This window comes from Anser brachyrhynchus (assembly GCF_964034855.1).
Source record: "Anser brachyrhynchus genome assembly, chromosome: 16".
NCBI classification, from domain to species: domain Eukaryota; kingdom Metazoa; phylum Chordata; class Aves; order Anseriformes; family Anatidae; genus Anser; species Anser brachyrhynchus.
This window is the reverse complement of record NC_137734.1, coordinates 15328118-15347877: the sequence shown is the minus strand read 5'-3', so window position 1 is coordinate 15347877 and position 19760 is coordinate 15328118. Positions and strand designations below refer to the sequence as shown.

Genomic DNA, 19760 nt, shown 5'->3' with positions numbered 1-19760 from the left:
AAAGTCTGAACATCTTCCCCTTTTTGAGGCAACCACCGTCAGTGAACAACGTTCAGTGCTCAACTGGAACACAAAATCTATTAGAAGCTCTGCTACATCTAGCTAGAAACTTCAACGGCCCTCCCCATTGTTACCTTCCTTTCAGCTACAAAGCACCATGGCACTGCCTCATGCCTGGAAACTTTAAAGTGAAGAAAAAAAGTTCACAGGTTCTCAACAGCTCTGAGCGCTACACATTGACACTGCAAGCTTCCTTCCTCCAGCATTTTTCCCCTAGCCTTCAAAGCGCTGAGCAAGCATGCCACTTCAGGAGGCACAAGTCCACACAGATATACGCAGAAGTGCTAGAAGCAATACAGCATATCCCTACAACGTTCATAAAAAGTATACCCAAAAAGCCTGTGAACTTGCCATGGGACAGAGGTAACTTAAGGAACTTGTTTAATCAGGAAAACACACTATGGAAGGATACGCAAAGCAAAAAGCCAACAGCTGAAGTCTGCACTACAAGGCATGAAAAGTACAGACTGCCATGCATCCAGGTATGGGTCATCCTCTCCCAAACCATAAAGGAAGCAGTAAGCTGGCTTCATGGGCTTTCAGAGCAACTAATTGATTTGGGGCAAGAAATCACCGGCAGACACTGATTTTAGTATTTACCCAACAACCTGTGAAAAACAAGCCGCAATCAGACAACTTCCTACGATTTATCAGGAGACTAAAACAAATGGCCTTCCAGCTCAATTCAAAAGGAACCGTGAGTTTGTATCTTTCAAGGCCTTATGCCTAACGAGCTAGCTAAACAGCAAGTAAGGGAAAACCTCCAAGAAGCACAAACTATGGGAATAAGTTTTGATAAGAACACCCAAGCAACAATCAAAATCTCAAAACAGCGTAACTCTCAGACAGGGATTAGCAGTGACTGGCAACTTCAGACTACAGCTGTCAGAGCACAGCAAACAACAAAAATAAGTTTCTTGTACAGACAAGTGTAAACCCTTCCCTTTTCTTTGTAGGAGTATTTGGAAATTCAAAATCACAGTGCTGACTTAAGTACTCTCCCTCTCTCAGCACCGGAATAATTTGTATCCCTTTCCTATATACTTAATTGCAAGTGCTGTAACACCCCTTTTTTTCTTGGAGCTAGGAAGGGATGAGCTTAGTGTAGTCAAGACAACGCTAAGAAGAACAGAAATGTCTAGGAGGACAACAGCTACGAGCTTCCATCCTTTCAGTAGTGGAACAAAATTCTGACAGCATGAACAATTAAACAACCTTTACCATAACAGGGCAGTACAATTATCCTAGCAAGAATAATCTTGATCTCAATATTCGAGAACCTCAACTAGAATCAAAAGTTTCTTTATAACCATTTTATTTGCACAGCAAATGAAAGAACTGGAAAGAGGTGTTATTAAAGTATGGTAATACAAGAGACGTCACTGTTCGCTACTGGAGGCATCCAGAGCAGCGTCATCCTTTTTCTGTTAAGAAACCAGATCTGGGGCTAGCCAACAGTGAAGATTTTAAATGATCCAGTTCAAAAAGTGTCAAGAACTCAATTCAGCAGGGACAGCATGTGCACCTGAGTCATCACAGCTGGCCTCTTTAGGACCCTCTAGCCTCAGGATCGCACTACCGGAGCAGCCCCACTACTCCATCCTCTGAACCCCAGCACCGTGTACCGAGAGAACATTGTGCATGCATGAAGGCACCATCTGATGGACAGAGCTCTTCCCCTTTAGTGCCTTAAGGTTAGCAGACATTGTCAGAGGTCCTTCATGACAGCTCTGATGTGTCAGCCAAGCCTTTAAAATAAGACATGGCACCAAAAGTACTCACTGTACTCTCTGGAGTTCAAGCCTAGAAAGTTACCCAGACAACCAACATCAGGAATTTAAGCACATATTCAATACATTATGATCATTAAGATACACCAAAGCAACCTTTGATATGCGATCTAAGTGACACAACATTCACTTTGCAGTCTGGCAAGGAGCAGCTGTTACATTGACTCCTCTGCTGGCATGTGCAAACTTTTTCTATTCAATAGGGCTGGGAGGCTGGCATCATACCCGAACACCGTGGAAGTCCTGAGCTAGCATTCCACGGCAAGAGTTGCTGCCATGAAAGGCAGGTAAATGAGGCTCTGATGTGAAACACTTTCCAAAGCACTACTGCAATTTGAGAAGCAATACTGGCCCACTAATTGACTAGTGTGTTTGGTATTGAGCACAGAAATCAAAGGCAGCCCTCTGTTAAAGAGAAGACTTCCACCTATGTTTAAGTACCAAGAAAGCAACAAAACAAAAAGCTTGGACCTCTGAAGATCTAGAAGGAAAAGAGAAAGCACCTGGAAACGGAAAATTTTATATCCACATAAAAGGAGTGCATTGTAGCCATATCAGAGAGTGGTCCTGTTCACGCAGGGGCAGGTGAAAGTACTACAGGAAAATAGTCTGCTGTCCTCTACAAATCCATACCTTCTATGAAAGAGATTGGACAGGTGTCCCCAGTCTGTCGCTGCTAATACTGCTGAGAGAAAATAAGCCCTCAGTTCTTAAAGGTTTTGGTTAATAACCCCTTAATACAGAAATATATGGAGATTACCAGTCAAGGAAACACGGACTTTCTGACCCAGGTTTCCAAAACTCAGCAAGCAAAGAAAAAAAAAATCAAAACAAAAAAAAAATCAAAACTAAGTTGCAGAACAGTGTACAAGACACGTCATCTAAAGTCAAGAGCTTTTAAAAAATAAACATGTTTGGTTTTGGACACTTAGTACATACAAAATTCAATTTTAAGTCAAGGGATATGTGGAAAGTAGTGGGTGTTGAATTCCATCCCAGCCTGCCAAGTTTTCCCATGTAAGAGCTACATACTCAGACTTCGAGCCACTGTTGTTCTCCAAACATGTCAGATAGGTAGTCACTAACCAGAATTTTTAGTCTTACTCAAATGTGATCTATACTAAACTGTACCTCTGATAAGTCTACACCACAGACAGGCTAAGTACCTTTTTTGTAGGCTTCACAATTATTTCTTATATCAACAAAGCTCAAGAATACAAAGGATACATGCAGATTCGGACTGAAGCCTTACTTATGTCACACAGGAAAGGCAACATAAAGTGTAACTTAATATTTGCGCTTCATGTTGTTTCCATAAAGAGCTACATTTAACATTATCTAAACAGAAAGTTTGAAGTTGGCTCAAACTTAGCCCAAATTGACTCAGTTACCCAAGTTAACTTTTAGGCCTTTTTTCCCTTCTGCTGCAGTTGCTAAGTCTTCTTCCTCACAACTCGAGTCTGCAGGACAAGCTCAATAGCATTCCAAACTTACTAGCATTTCCCCATCCAGTTCACTAATTTGGTGGCTGACCACCCTCAGGCTATAACAATTTCAGACTTTAAAGCCTACAACTTCTTAAAAGCAATGGGAAAGGAAATACTGAGGAACTACCTCTGGTACTCTCTACTTCAAAGGATTTATCTCTTCACAATGACTACTCTGTGTATAACGCAAAATTTAAAATGTGAATTTCAGAGTACCAGTCTGAAGCCCTGCTAGGTCTGTGTAGTCCTATTTCCCAGACATATAGCACTAGTACACATTTTAAAAGGCCAGCACAACAGATCAGCACGTATTGCCCATTTTAAGCACTGGTATATAAACTGCTAGAAATTAACTACTTTCCTAAAAACAAATGACCAGGACTCTAAATACGGTATCAATATAAAATGTTTAATATATTAAAGACTTAGAGTTAATATAATATGAATGTTTTTAAAAATATACCAGTTTTTTAATCTGTCACGGGCTTCCAACTGGGCTCCCACCTCAAAGTTGATCCCTCTTCTATTCGGAGGATGTTTTGTCATTTTGTAAAATCAACACTGCTGATTTTATTCCCCTGAAAAATGCAATTAAATATCAATCACTAATCAAGACACACACAAAATAAACTTATGCACCATAACCCCCAAAAGCTAGATGTTAAGGGACCCTAGTATTTCTTGTTCACAGGAAGTAGTGGGGACAATTACCTCTTAAACAAGAGTTCCCAAGTGACAGTGTGCAGAATCATTCAAGAAATGTGTTCAAAAGGATAGCTACCAGACAAGGAAAGATCGAAGCTCAACCTTTGTCCGTCAGTTAAGAACTCTGCAACCCAATGTTTATTCAAGACTGAGAGAGAAGTTTCATTATTTCCCCCCTCCCCTTCCTGGTTTTAATGAAAACAAGGAATTCAGTAAATAGGAAGTGGGCAAAAACATACATAGTAACAATCTTTCAAAATCTACTACGGTAGTGAAACACTCTTGAATGCTATGTCACCTCATCACTACAAATGCAGGAGTTTAAAGAATTACGCAGATACTTTAACCAACTTTAGAAAACTGCCTAAACTGTTTCCATATTTATGTTTTCTTCCCTCTTCTCCACCATTTTAACCAGAAAATAAAGTCTCTTAACACATTTCCAACAGAGAAACATTTTAAGAAATCTTGCCAAAGGTACACTTCAGGAGCTACTTCTCCCATATTTTTGTCAGTAACTTCCCACAATGATAAGATACAAATTATGATCCATTCCTGTAGTCTTTAAGCTCACAAGATCCAAAAATTTGAGTATGCTTTATAGCCTACAGTAAGAAGACATTACAGAATATCACAGAAGGTTTGGGTTGGAAGGAGCCTTAAAGCCCACCCAGCCCCAACCCTTGCCATGGGCAAGGGCCCCTGCCCCCAGCCCAGACTACCCCCGGCCCCATCCAGCCTGGCCTTGGGCACTGCCAGGGATGGGGCATCCACAGCTCCTCTGGGCAGCCTGGACCAGGGCCTCGCTGCCCTCAGAGGGAAGAATTTCCTCCTGTATCTTGAGGATTCAAATAAAGGTGTATAAAATGGATGCAAATTAAATTAAAAAAAACAAGACTGTCTCATGCTACAAGAATGAGTAGACATGCACAGGCAAGTGAAGTAAGCAGTAGCATTTTGTTTCACAGGATAGATTAACAGCAATGACACCTGCTGAGCTGCACCTATAAAAAGATTAACATTATTTTATGAAGAACTACTCAAAGTTCAAATGTGGTTTGGAAACCAAAAATCTTTAAGAAAGTCATAAAGCTTCTATTGCAGAGAAAAGCTATTCCACTGACACACTTTCTATACCAGGCCATTTGTCATGGGAGGGCCACATAGGCACCCCCACAACCTCAAGCATCACAAGCACATCATGAAGAAACTGCTCTACCAAAAGATTACCTGTTCTCTTCCTCTGAAGCACAGCTTTATACCTACCTTCTCTACTATTAAAACAGCCTGCAAAGGTATGGGGAAAAAAAACTGCTATTGGCAGCAAGCTCAATTCACTACCCGGTGATTCACTGACACTACCTGCAAGATATTTTAGCCACCTAGGAACTGAGAATCACTGCAAGTTACTTTTCTAGAGTATCTGATAAACAGCTGACTAACCCAGCATGGCTCTGAATCAGTCCAGGAACCAGAACCAGTGCTGTCTTACATGGCTAGACATTTGGGGGTGTGGGTGTTACCTTCCAGCTCCATAGCTTTTAATTAGAAAAGGGGAGGGGAAAAGAAATTAAAGAAAACCGGGGGGGGGGGGGGGGGTTACATTCTGAAGAAAAACCACTAAGAATAAAAAAAAAAATCCCACCAACAACTAACACTATTCTGAAAATCTAAGAAGTAACTGAAAATTTATTTTTTCTTTTTTAAACAGCTTATCCACCTACACCTCAAACATCCCCTACTTCCTCCACAGATCTACATCAATGAAATATCACTTTCTGGCATTAGCAACAGAATTCGATGCCTCCCAACACAGAGCTGACACACGTTGCTTTAATGCTTGTAACACAGGAAAACTTGGGGCTGCAAGTTGACTCTTGTCCAAGTAAACTTACTTTTTTCCATTTCACTGATAGGGACACGCAAAGACCAAGTACTCCTAAATGCCAGAAGTACACTAATGAAGCCCTACAGGGGAGCCCCCTTCAGGAAGAGCTGCAAGGCACTCATTCCAGCTCCCCTGCAAGAGGAGCATACCAGCCTCATAACTTCTGTAGCAGTATCTTGTACAATAGGGCTTCTACACATAAACGTCAGCAACTTTGGCACGGAAGGTCTTAAGGTTTCAGTTAAATATCAAAATAAAAAGAATTAAAGAGCATCACAACAAAAGGGAAATCTGAAAAAAACAGAAGTCATTTAATTTTATTTAGAGGGGCTGCAGGTCCTCTAAAACTGAACTTTCCTCCTCGCAGCTAGTCAGCTGAACATCACCATTTGTTAGAGCACACACTTACTACCCCTCACCAACTCAGCCAAGCCTGTTACAAGGCAACTGATCAGGAAGTTGAACAAGAGCAAAAAATTTAAGGAAAAAACCACCCACATCACCACCCCTTCCCCACGTTCTTCCTTCCTCTCCCCTTCTGCATCGTGAAACTTGGGCTCCTTTGGGTTCTCACATCCCTCTGATCCTGTTTAACTCAATCCAGCAGTCCCTATGCTTACATGCCCTGCAAAGCAGGCTGTCTTCTTCACTTGCAGCTCGTTTCAGGAACAGCTTCCTCCAGCAGATATATACTTGCCAGAACATTACACAACACAGATAAGTTGGTAGAGCAGCTCAACAGTTCTACACTTGAATGTACAGCCCTAGAGAAAGACTGAAAGCAGATGATAAAACCTTTACTGGGAGCCATCACGTAGCTCTTCGTGAACAGGGCCAACAGGCAAACCCAAACCCCTCCACGTTGCACCAGCATGACCTTGACCTTCTGGAGTACCTCACTGCTCAGAAAGACAACACTGAACACAGCGTTTTTCCTCTGCTTCATGGTTCATATCTTAGGTTCTCTGTCCACTCCTGCTATAACTACCTAAAAACTTTAAACTATACTAGAACAGATTATTAAAAACAACTCCAGATGGTCTCTAGCAGAAAATTAATTTATACTGACTTGGCAACTAAAACAAGACATGGGCAGGCCTTTCACTTTGGTAACTCCGGGAATCCATTTTTCTCAAGTGCTCAAGACCACAAGAAAAGAAAGTGGTAGTTACTAGATCTACCCCCAAAGCTGAAAGGCTTTTCTCTAAAATTTCTTATTCCACTATAAAAATTAGAGGAGCATTTCAGAAACCGTTACTCTAGAATTTAGACAGGTTGCTAGTTTCAACAGAAAGCATTTCCAAATCTGTGTGACTAGAAGCACACACTTCTGGTGCTTAAAAGAGAGAGCCTTACCTTCCCTGTAAGAGTCAGGGTGAAGTGATTTAGATTTAAAAGACTATTCGAATACTTACAGGTACCAATTAGGAAGGTACATTTATATGTAAGGACAATGCAGAGAAGAATACACTTAAATTAATAGACCCCTTTGGGAATCATGATTTTTGTCTTTCAGAACAAGCCTTCTGCTCCACTAAACGGGTCCTGCATACTCTCATCTGTAGCATTTCCTACTCTCTTCAGTTTTAAGCTCCCATGAGTGCTTAGCCCCAAATCTGGTGCCTCAGTAAGTTTTGACAGAAGAAGGTTCCTCTAGAAATTGAATAATTCTTTCATATTGTCATGTAAAATATAACTGAGCAGTTCTGGCAGAGTCACTAATACCAGCCTCTTATTTTCCTCTCTGAAAACTGCAGAATCACTGCAGTCTTTTCCAAGCTACCTTTGCAAACAATGCCTTCCAAATCTCTCATGACTATGACTGAAACATTCCCTACAATCACACCAAAACAAAACCCTGCCTTTAAACCAGTTCCACTTCCAAACTGAGTACTACTTCAGTATTTCATAAGCAGCTTAGAAGGCAAATTCGCTCCCACAATTCAGCCACATTGTCTTTGTACTTTAACTGTGCCAAACCAGGGATCTCCCTCCACCCTCCCAATAGAGCCCAATTCACAAAAAACGAGGAACTCGATGAATAACCATAGTTCTCTGGCTTCATAAGGGAGCTCTGGTAGATTGCATAAAAATAAAATACTTAAACACTCAGTACAAAACAGCATTAAGTTTTATTTGGAGCGGTAAGCTTGCTGTCCAATTCCAGCAGGCATTCTACATTACTGGTGGTTCCACAGGACTACGGAGAAGAGGAGACAGGGTAGGTAGGAGAGGTATCAGTTTAACAAAAAGCACTTGAGAAACTGGGGAGTGAAAGGAACCAGCAAGAGGTTGTCTTGCGTTCTCTGGAGGTGCAGTACAAGCATAACTCAAAGCTGGACTTCTAAACCTAGCCCCAAGATTTGAAATATAGGTCCTATACAAGCAACAGAAAACCCAAGTGTATTTTGCTTCCTTTACATATAGCAGTATAAGCAGTTTCTATGCTAAGACAGGATAAGAGTGGATTCCACAAAGCATAATCTGACTCTGCCATTCACTCCAGCACTAGACAGCATAACAATACTGCTAGCATATCTAAATGCACATTCTGAAACTGCCAAGGACCAAGTCCAATCACATTTTGCATATAAGGTTTTTACTGCTCAGCAATAATTACTTTTGACCTCTTATTTATACCATCTGCATACATCATACCAGCCCTTGCATCTTGCATCAGTGGTAAAACAATGAAAGCCTCACCCAGTTTACCCCCTACAATATGCATGCCCCCATCAGGAATGGTCAATCCAGAGAAGTCCATGGTCCCCACCACAATCGAAGACCTTGCAAGTGGATGACCACAGCCATGCTGTGCTGAAACCACAAACCTGCAGATGAGAAAAGGTAATGGCTGTATCAGACTGTAAAACAGTACTTCCAGACACCGTTTACATTATAAAATTCTAATGGCATCTTATGAAGACTAAGTATGAGAATCTCACAAACGTTTAACTACCACTTTTGAGAACTATTTTGGCACTGACTGGGGAGGCTGATTACAACAGACTTTTTTTTGCCTGTGCCATGCCTAACAAGTTTTGCCTAGAGCTTCAGTGCTACTGCGAAGTATGCCTCACGGTATTTTACCCTACACTTAAAAAACAGTTCCTGTACCAGCTATTAATCTAAGGAATCCTCTGGACCTGCTTCATATTTTGTTTGTACACACCATTTCATAGCAAAATGAGAAAATTTCAGGACAAAACCATAAGTTACAGGAGATATGCTTATCACTGTGTTTTTTTCAAACACAATGCTGCAGATATTCAACCAAGTTCTTTTTTAGTTTCTTTTCTTTTAATGCAATAGGAGCAAAAACAGGAAAAAATCTGAATTAAACATGAAGACTATTAGACACCGCAACAAATTCCTAGGAACACTGTAACATCTCAATTTTTCTACCCCAAGGCACTCCAAACAAGACACTGGACTACCTGTAGTTGTACTTAGGTATACCTTGCAGGATTCTCAGCTACATCTTAACCAATAGTTACTTCTTGCTTTAGAAGTTTGCCAGACTCAATCAACTACACAGGAAACAAACTGCAACACAACACCTAAACCGGATCCTGAACTGATACTTGCAACTTCTGTAAGAGTAATACTGTAGAGCTAACTCCTTAACACTGAAAACATTCACTCAAAGCACAGAACCTAGTATTTTATTTCAGACATACTTCTGGTTTACAAATGTAGACTAACAAACTGACACCAGTAGAAAACCTACATTTACCCTCCTCTACACGGAGAAGCCAAGATTTATTCGAAGTACTCAGTGACAAAAGTGAAGAGGTGTTAGCAAACAAACTACCCTTCCTGGGTCAAGAAAAATCCTCATGTTCTCCCTAAGACAGCGAGAATGCCATTTTCATCCTATCAACAATATCACATACAACTACGCTGTCGATTCAAACTGGTGATGAGACCAACATGGAAGCAGATATTATGAACACAGGCAACTAAAAAAAACAGAGGAAAAATTTTTTCTGTAATGAAAACTATTTAGATTACCAAGTGCAATTAAAGAAATAAGTATTCAATACTGAAAAAAGTGCTTTTCAGTCATTTTATCTCCCACTTAGCTAGTCTGGTTTCTTCTTTTTTTTTCTGTCCTTGTAACACACTAATGATAAAAGACAAACACTCGCACAATGAACAAGCAAAAAGATTTTGGAAAAGGGTTTAAGCCACATGAAATAAAGCAGATTTTTCCTAAATAAAACAAACTACATTTAAGAAGAACTACTTCAACCAAACTGCTGTTTTTTCCTTCATCTGAAAGTCTGCAATGCCTGCTTTAAGAATACCAGAGTTAGATTTATAGGAATATGATCAACAGTGCCTTTGCAAGAATTAAGAAAAACATGAATTTTAAAACGAAACTGTAAAAGGTTAAAGAAAGAAAAGCTATGTTTAAGAAAACTGAAGATCCATGCTTATACTCACCAAGAAGAAACACGTTGCTTATTTGGCCACGTACATTCCAAACACTGCTGTACAACTATAGAAAATGAAAAAAAATACTCATGAATTCTGAGACAAAAAGTACTTCAGAGTTCAAAAAAAAAACTCTCTCTCCATAGAATCATACAGTATCACCTCTGGAATATCAATTTAATCTGAAGGTACTACAATACAGAGGGTCACCAGGCTGCTGTGATCCAAATTATAGATGAACTGCAAGGTCATTAAAGACATTCCACTCCCCTCTCCCCCCCAGTATCCTGATCAAATTTCTCCATCATTTATCCTTCACGAAATAGAAGCCACCAGTAACTTTACTGTTATTGCTTCTTTCTGCACCAGGTATTTCAGAATAACTCCATGAAGTAAGCGAGTAGACAGCATATAAAACTTTGTATGTGCAACTTACTCAACATTCAAGCTATATATGTTTGAATAGATTATTAACAATTTAAATCTACCATGTGGTCAAAACTGCACTTAAAGAAAATTACAGTATACCTTCAGTTTCATCATGCACATTGAGAATGTATAGCCCTAGACAAAAGACGAGGCTAAATATCCAGCAGAGATGATCACAGTCCGTGCTCACCATCTCTTCCAAAAGACTGTTAAACACAAAACAAGTTCCTAATGGTGGCTTTCTTTCTTTTATCTCATTTACAAAAATTTTTAAGTGCCACTTTTCCAGCTAATCACTATTTAGCAGGTAAGATTTTAAAGCAAGTGTATCTGAAACGTTCAAAGAGACTTGAGTGCAACTACTCTACCCCAAATCTAACACCCTCTTTTCTTCCCATGAGTTCAATGAGAACTACTACTGACAGAAGCCCAGAAATGTCACTGTACCAATTATATTCTTATTGCCCAAACTTTCTTTAACTCTGAGCATGGAAGCTTAAAAAAGCTTCAATTCTGAGATGTCCAAACACGAGAAGCAGCCCATAAACAAAACCAAGACTGCCAGATCTGAGTCAAAGGGTCAACATGCCTGAGCAGTCTCAATTTGGAAGCACATCAAAATACGTTTGCCAAATAATTACAGCAAACTGGGATTCATAAAAGTCATTACTTCTGATGTAATACAATTCGTACTCATACTGGTGGATTTCTGCTGCAAAACTTTGTTTCTTAGAATTTCTTAACAAGTGATCTTTTAGTACGGGTAATTTGAAAAACAATCAAAATCCTATCTGCAATAAAAGCCTTCAACTAGTTCAAATAACATACTATAATAAGCATGACTTTTCAGATATAGTTTTCTTATGTTTTCTTAATAGTTCAGGTATCTATATATACACACACACACACGAAAAAACTTATTTAGAAGAAATTCTTACTACTTCAAAAAAGCAGCTAAAGTATCAAAAAAGATACTAAAAAAATCAAGGGAAAAAAAAGAGACTGATGTGGAACAATTCTGTCACTGAATAAATCTAGCAACTTAAGGTTCTTAAATCTCTCTGATTTTAGATCTTAGTTAAGAAAGATTAAGTTCAGTGTGAATGATATTTTAAGGTGTAAATTGAGAGAGTTCTTGCTGTTTGATAGATTAAGAGTTCAAATGTTTTTCAACTAGAAGACCTGCAGACTGCTCACGCAAGCTGAATCATTTCTTATGAAAAACTTCTCTAAATCACCACAAGGTTCATCACGTCAATCCATGCTGCAATGAGCATGCCATGCATGTATAGCTAAGTAAACAAACCCAAGCCAAGATGACCAAATGCAGTCCTCTTCCTTTAACAGAGACATCCTCTGTTGAATAAGTTACATCCATCACATGGCATAGGGATGTGCATTTTGGTCATGTGCAAAGTAAACAAAGATTCTCCAAGAACATTTTCTTCACCCACAAATCTTCTCCAAGTCAATACATGCAAAGCTTCTCCAAGGAGCAGGAGAGATTGGTAGAAAAAAGCTACAGCAACCTGAATTGATCTAATTTAGTCTGCAGATTGGGCACCTCAACACAATTTCTCCTGTTTATCTACCTGAGGTTGCATAACACCACTTCGTGATGCTGAATGCACTGAGTATATAACCATCCCCAAGAAAATATTTTTGCCCTGCCTAATGGCTACCTATGGGCTTACAGAGCCTTTCTCAATCAAGAAAGGAATATGAGAAAAGTGGACCATTTCTCATTCCCATTCTATACTCCCTCAAAAGCAATAGAAAAACAACCACAACACACAAAGTTCCCCGTGCATCCTTCAGATGAATGGAAAAAGGTGCCAACTGTTTGGAGAACAGCCTTGCGATGCAGATGAGGAAAGGAACTACACTTGGGCTCAAAAACACATGTGACAAACTCATTATTGTGCAAAGACAGCAGATTTCTTCTTAAAAAGAATATACCTTAAAAAAAATAACAGCAGGGCTAAAGGACGTGACTTCAATTTGCCTATGTATTTTCTGCTTGGTTACGTGACCTACAGTACTGAGTCCAATACTATTTCATACTGTGAGGGAAACAGTTGCCAACTTTTAAGTGCTAAGGTGGCATTGAAGTATTACCGTCTACATCACTTCTAAAAGCAGTATCTTGGTATTCAAGAAGAATCGACATTTGAGAGAGAAAATACTTAAGGTAGTACTTACAACTTAAGGCAGTAAATTGACCAACTCCTTATCTGTGACCTGATGTCCAGCCCCTGGCTTTGAGGTCACTCTGGATGTTCCAGTGGTATCCTATATATTTACAGGTTATCGTTGAACCTAAGATTTTTCTTATCAATGAGCATCAACATGTATTGTAGCTATCAGAGTAAGAGGCAACAACTGAAAGCGGATGGAGTCAAAAGAAAAACACAGAAATGACCTGGTAACAGTACCTGCAGCAGCAACTGGACCTGGACTTCTGATTCTTTGAAGAAGTCAACCTAAAAAGAATGCATAAAAAAAAAAAAAAGGAAAAACATTTTCCATAGAATCTACACCACCTGCAACACCAACCATTGAAAATCCTTTAGGTCACTTCTACAACAAGCCAGTATTCAGTGTTCTGACACTTAGACATGGCAGTGTCGGTTTCATTATTTTCAAGTAGTTTGCTTCCTAACTGGGCAGGACCAAACCTACCCTCCCCCTGTTAAAGAACAGGATATTTGCATCACAGTCAATGAAAGTGAAACTGCAAGTTACGCTGCCTTGAGACTTGATGAAGCAAACTACATTTTCATTCACAATAATACATTACGGACATGTATCTGTGTATGTGTCACACTATAAGGAAGATGCAACTTCACAGTTTTATTACAAGAAGAATGAAAGAGGTGCTCTTAAAGGCTGCTTGTAGACTCATCCCCCAGCTCAGAGGTGAAAGGGCATCGGGGGAAAAAAAAAAAATCAGTGCATCTTTTCGCAATACCAATAACAGCAATACTGAGAAGATGGAGCTGTAACATCGGCAGAGGACCTATATAAACACAGGGGATCGTGCCGTGCAGAAGCCATTAGCAACTTTCAGTAGAGTCAAGCAGCAACTCAAGTCTGGTACTTTTTGTAAGCTCTGCTACATCACTGAAGCATCTTAGGTTTCGGATTTAAAACTAAAGAAAACCCTAACTCAAGCCCTATCAATGGCACTGCCATTCGTGTCCTAAAAAACATTCAATTTTAAAGCTGGAACACAAGACATTTGAGGCAGAGCCTTCGCCAAAACATTATGCAGAACTAGAGGATATTCTCCATTTCTTTGGTAGAGAAGTGCTGAGTATAAAGAGCAGAAGAATAAACCTGTTTTTAAACTAGTATATTAACCTCAATGACAAGACTAGAAAGGCTCTTCCGTGCCAACTTCATACAAAAACAAAACCAAACCAAAACCCAACCCACTAAGCAGTAGCTTCCCCCGCCCCCCCCCCTTAAAACATGATATGTACAGATACAGACTGACACAGGTACATTTCTTTCTAACCCATTTCATAAACCTACCTGAAACAGAGTTCAAGAAAAGACTAGGCAGATTGCAGCTGGCTAAATCCAAACAAGGCTTGCCGAAAGTTCTCAAACCCAGTGAAACCACACAAAGGCATGTCAAGAAATTAGCAAGTAGTCTCAAAAAGCTGTAAACACTACAGTCTAACCTGCATTATTTTCTGCCACACATGTAAGTCAGCACTGGACATGCTATGCACCTGCACGTACAAGATCACTTAAAAATGGTGCTTGCACCCACAAAAAAAAATCTTTCATAAGAACACTGCCTTAAAAGGCACCAGACCCAACAGTTTTTTGAACAACAAAGGCGATATACTACTGGCATTTTGACAGTAAAGACAAACTGGAAGGTGTAAGTCACTATTTCTTACCTGAAAACAGTCTTTTCCTACAGGAGGCACAAGAAGTCAAGAAAAACCTGTAAGCAAGCAAGGGAGAAAAGTTTGAAGATGATAAGGAATAAATAATAATAATGAAAAAAAGAATGGACGTGTTACAAACACTTCACAAGACTTCTCAATGTGATGTGCCACTATGTGCAAGGTATCTGCAATTATTCTTAAAAAGAAAAAACAACAATAAAACCACCTACATCTACACAATTAAGCAATCATCAAGAATGCAGTTTAAATACTGAGGCAAGCACTTACAGGGCTCAACAGTAAGTCCTCCCCCCATGCACATTCTTTAGCTCAGCTCACATCTGCACAGGACAGTGCCATATGGGCAGCAAGAGAAGACAAGTGGCAGCAGTGCAGCAACAGTGTCAGCTTCTGTCAAGGTTTGACAAATTACAACCACAGACAATACTAAGCTGCCAGCAACGCAGATATAAATAAAAGATGCAGTGACAGAGAATTCAACATCCCCTACAATGAAATTAGGGATTGCTCCCTCCTTCCCTGGCCAAGAGGGAGAATTTAGGTCAATATCATGGCTTAGCTTAGACAGGAACTATAAGAGCAAGAAAAAGAGCTTCAGAGAACTTATCCAATTAAAGGTAAGAATTAATTACATGCTTCTTACATTTCAATCAAGGCAGCACTGTTATGAGCAACTACTATTCTAGCCTTATTCCCAACTTGACCTTAATTAGTTACTCTGGATTACAGGCAAGCAGATTTTACTCTCAGACTGCTCAAGTACAATATTATTTCCATTCAGGACACACCAACAAAGTTATCAGCAGAATGTAAACTGAACTCTCCCACAAGCTGGCTTCGATCAAACAATCAGTATTTATCCAAACCACCTTCAATTCCTGAACTACTGAAAGTCACACACAAAAAAAAAATTATACTGCAAATGATCTTTGCTACAAGTCTTCTCGCTGAGCTTTTTTTGGAAACTGGTCCTTGCTCGTAGTAGAAAATTAAACAAGTCCACGTCCAAAGCATTTCTCTTGTACAGATGCTCAGTTACAAGCTTCTGTACAGAAACCTACATAAGATTAGTTCAAGTTATTAGCATTGTTTTTAACAAGTTACATTTCATTTGCCTATACAATACCAAATTCTGTACACTGCAAGAATAAGTTCATTTCAACCAGTTTGGACTCCTGTACGCTCAAATATCCCTCCTTGTCTATATTCAAGTGTTTATGCTAGAAGCAAAGCATGGGATCACAGAACCGTTTGCGATACTAGCAGGATATTTAACAAGCAGTAGAGATGGAGCCGTTCCCCAAAACTGTACTGAGAACCTCCTTGATCAACCCAGTGCTGCTATAGCTACGGTTTGCATGCGTGTCCCAAGCCAATCGCTACGACAACCCGTAAGGAAGCCACCTGGAACCTAGGTCTGTCGGGAAAAAATACGGCGCCTCCCGATTCTATGTATCGAACGCACAGGACGCGAAGCGGCTTTCGGCTTCGCGCAGGGAGCGATCTTCATCTCGCTTCCCCCAAGACGCTTGAGGGAGACGGGCAGCAGCAGAGCGCAGACGCGCTCCGAAGCCGCCGGTACCGCCCGCGGGCGCCGGCCCCACACGAGGCTTCGCCCCGCTTCGTCCCCGGGGCCGGGCGCGGAGCAGCCGCGGACGCCCCCCGCACAGCCCCACCGGGGCCGGCCGGGAGCGGCCCCGCGCCGCTTCCTGACGCCGCCGGGGCCGGGCTCCGCCGCCGGCCCCTCCCCGGCCGCGCACCTCCCGCCGCAGCCCCCGCCGGGACCCGGCCCCGCCGCTCCCCCGCCCGCGCCGCGGGGCCCGTTCGCCGCCTCTCCCGGGCCCCGCGCCCTGCGGCCACCGCGGCGCCGCCCGCCCGGCCCCGGCCCCGGCCCCGGCGCCGCCGCAAGGTCACTCGGCCGCCCCCGCCGGCCGGGCCCCGCGGCGCCGGCGCTCGGCGCGCTCCTACTCACCTGCCCGCGCCGGGCCGCGCGGCTCCGCGGGCCGCCGGGCGCGGGCGGAGGCGAGGCGAGAGGGAGCGGGGGGGCGGGGGCGCGGCCCAGGCCCCCCGGCCCCGGCGAGGCGGAAGCGGCGCCCGCTCGGCGCCCCCGGCCCGGCCCGGCCCGGCCCTTTGTGCGCGGGGCCGCGTGCCAGCCGCGCCGCGCCCGGCCTCCCTCCCCTCGCCTCGCCTCGCCACGCCGCGGGCCCGCAGCGCGGGGCGGGCGGGAGGCGCGGGCCCGGCCCGCCCGGGCGCCGCCGCGCTCTTACCGAGGGCTCTGCACGGGACAAAGGGTGAGAGCGGAGCGAAACCGCCCCCGGGCCCCGCTGCGCGCCGAGCCCAGCGCCACCGACCGCGCAGCGCCACAAAATGGCCGCCTCGCTGCGGCGCCGCCACCCGCCGCCGGAGGGGGCGGGCCTGGGCCGGGCTCCTCCCGGTCGCTGCGGAGGCGCGCAGCGCGCTCCCCGCGCGGCACCCGCGGCACCGGGTCACGGGTCCCGGCCCCTCCGGATCGGCGCCGGCGCCTCGCGGCCGGGGCGCTGCGGGCGAGGGGCGAGAGGGCGCCGGCAGCGCCGTGCGGGGCTGCGCGGGGCGCTGCGGGACGGCCCCGGCCCTGCCCCGGCCCTGCCGGCGAGCGGCCTCCCGACGGGCGCTCCCCCCGGTGTGGGGCGCTGCAAGAGCTCCGTAAAAGGGTGAAATAAACCAAAAAAAAAAAACCCTCGTGCCCGCTGCCCAAGGGGCCGTGTCCGTCTCCTCTGTGGCCCCCGGGTAGGAGCCCAGGCAGCTCTCCCTGCTCCGGGCTCGTCCTCGCGCCTCCCAGCGCTCTAACCGGGGCCCGGCCCCGTGCTGTTGGCCCGCCCGGTGACCCCGAACCACGGTGTGAGGAGCTGGGGGTCGGCCTCTTCTCACAGATAACTAGTGATAGGACCAGAGGGAATGGCCTCAAGTTGCACCAGGGGAGGTTCAGGTTGGAAATGAGGAGATATTTCTGCTCAGAAAGAGCAGTCAGGCATTGGGACGGGTTGCCCAGGGAGGTGGTGGCGTCACCGTCCCTCCAGGGGTTTTTAAGGAAAGGTTGGACATGGTGCTTAGTGAGTCATGTCCCTGAAGATAAGAGAAAATGTTTTTATAAATACATTGACACAAAAAGGAGGACTAAGGAGAATCTCCATCCTTTACTGGATGTGGGGGGAAACTTAGTGACAAGAGATGAGGAAAAGGCTGAGGTGCTTAATGCCTTCTTTGCTTCAGTCTTTACCAGCAAGACTAGTTGTTATCTGGATACCCAGTACTCTGAGCTGGTGGAAGGGGATGGGGAGCAAGATGTGGCCCTCACGGGCCAGGCCTCGCCGCCGCCGGCCGGGGGGAATTGCTGCACCCCTCATCCAGCTGGCTTCCCGTCCGTGCGGACCGAGCTGCGTGCCCTTCTGAAGGCATGGCGCAGTGCAGAGGAAAATTGAAACGCTTCTTCTGAGTTTTATGATAACTTAAAGCCAAAAACCAAGCTGGTACAGAACAGCCAAAATCTTTGCAGGTTGAAGTTCTTAACTTCAAATATTGCAGCATTTGTCACTGGGGGTGATAAACTCTCCTGGTTCAGGTGGTTAGCTTGAGATAATCCACCATTTTCTGGCCAGAGGCCACAGACAAGTGAATGATTGTCACCTGTCAGGTTTGAGGGACGAAAGGGGAGCTGTTGTGGCCAAGGTGCCTGCAGGGCACGTGCTGCAGGTAGTGCCAGCCTGGGAGGAGGGAAGGCAGGGAGCCAGCGCAGCCTGCCTCCGCCCGGACCTATTAAAGACACTCAGAACAGAACAGAAGTGACTTGGAAATGGTTATTTAAAGAAGTAAAGCTGTATCATTTCACATCATTACAAGTTTAACGTATAATCACTTCTATTTCAAATGATCATTTCATGGAGAAAAGCTGAAACAATTTTCGGTCAGTAAGGAGTTGCTTTTTTTTTTTTCCCCAGTTTGCAGAGTACTCGTCTACCCTGCCTCCCCGCGTGTGTCAGCAGTGTGTGCAGCCGCGTGCAACGAGGTAAGTGGGCAACCCATAGCTCCAAGTCTAAGCACTTTTCTCTCATCTTCCTCCTGCCAAATAACCACAGAAACTGCTGACGCTGCACAAACCCAATGACATCAGCCTCACCCCAGTGCCATGAACAGCACTGGACCCAACAAGCACAAAGGCTGGTGCAAAGCACCTTCTGTGTTAATGTTTCTCTGATGTTCTTGTATGTTAATGTTTCTCACAGCTTGTGAGCTGTGTGCTGTGAATTTGTGGAAGCAGGATGACTTGGTATTTTTAAATACCATAACAGGAAAAAAAAAAAAGTGGCAGAAAATGTAGTTATCAGTTTGGATTTTTTTTAACCTGGGAATCTCACATGTGGTTTTAACATTGCAGGTTTCTAGAGGCAAGAAAAAAAGAATGCAGAATGAATTAAAATAAAAAGCAGCTAAACAAAATCACTCCAAAGTTTTGAGGAAAAGAGATTTCCTTTTTTTGTTTTTATACTTTCACTAAAATGTAATTGTAGTGTTTATGGTTTTGTTTCATTTTGTTTTGAGAGCACTATATTTTATTAAAGAGTTTTCAACACTTAAAAACACAGAGCCTTAGAACATCTGTCATGAGAAAGCAGGTGTCAGAAACCATTTCCTTCCCTACAGAAATGGGTCTTTCTAGATCCCGTTGTTTATGAGTTGGAGGAAATAATGTCTTATTCTCCCTTTATCTCCCTCCTGCCCCCTTCTCCCCCCCAAGAGCAAACTACTTTTGGCAACCTATGGAAGTGTATATACCAATTTGTGATGTCTTTTTCCTTGTGGATAGTCCAAGCTTCAGATTCAGTGTCTGATGTCAGTGTTCATGGTTGACATTTATTGTAAAACCTCCAACATTAGATATACCTGCCTGTTTTCACAGACTGCAGAGCAACAGCCTTTCCTGGAGAACACAGTCTCCCCCTGCGTTGACATCCACAGCAAAGAGCAGTGCTGTGCCTGCCTCCAGCTTGTCCCTGCCTAG

At 43.4% G+C, this 19760-nt stretch overlaps 1 protein-coding gene across 6 annotated transcripts in view; it reads right to left on the bottom strand.

Moving 5' to 3' along the window:
* PHF20 (PHD finger protein 20) overlaps window positions 1–17142 on the bottom strand; it is a 77082-nt gene extending 59940 nt beyond the window's left edge. For 4 of the 6 annotated variants that reach the window (XM_080558458.1, XM_080558461.1, XM_080558462.1 and 1 more), the window contains exons 1-6: window positions 16993–17142; window positions 14714–14760; window positions 13235–13282; window positions 10380–10434; window positions 8634–8761; window positions 3801–3915 (exon numbers count right to left, since the gene is read on the bottom strand). In XM_080558458.1, the coding sequence (XP_080414584.1) occupies window positions 3801–3883 (83 nt within the window). In that variant the 5' untranslated portion in view covers window positions 3884–3915; window positions 8634–8761; window positions 10380–10434; ... (1 more) ...; window positions 14714–14760; window positions 16993–17142. Of the gene's footprint in view, window positions 1–3800; window positions 3916–8633; window positions 8762–10379; window positions 10435–13234; window positions 13283–14713; window positions 14761–16697; window positions 16735–16992 lie in introns of those variants that run through there. The other 2 variants (XM_080558460.1, XM_080558459.1) reach the window with 2 other exon arrangements.
* Window positions 17143–19760: the final 2618 nt, after the last annotated feature.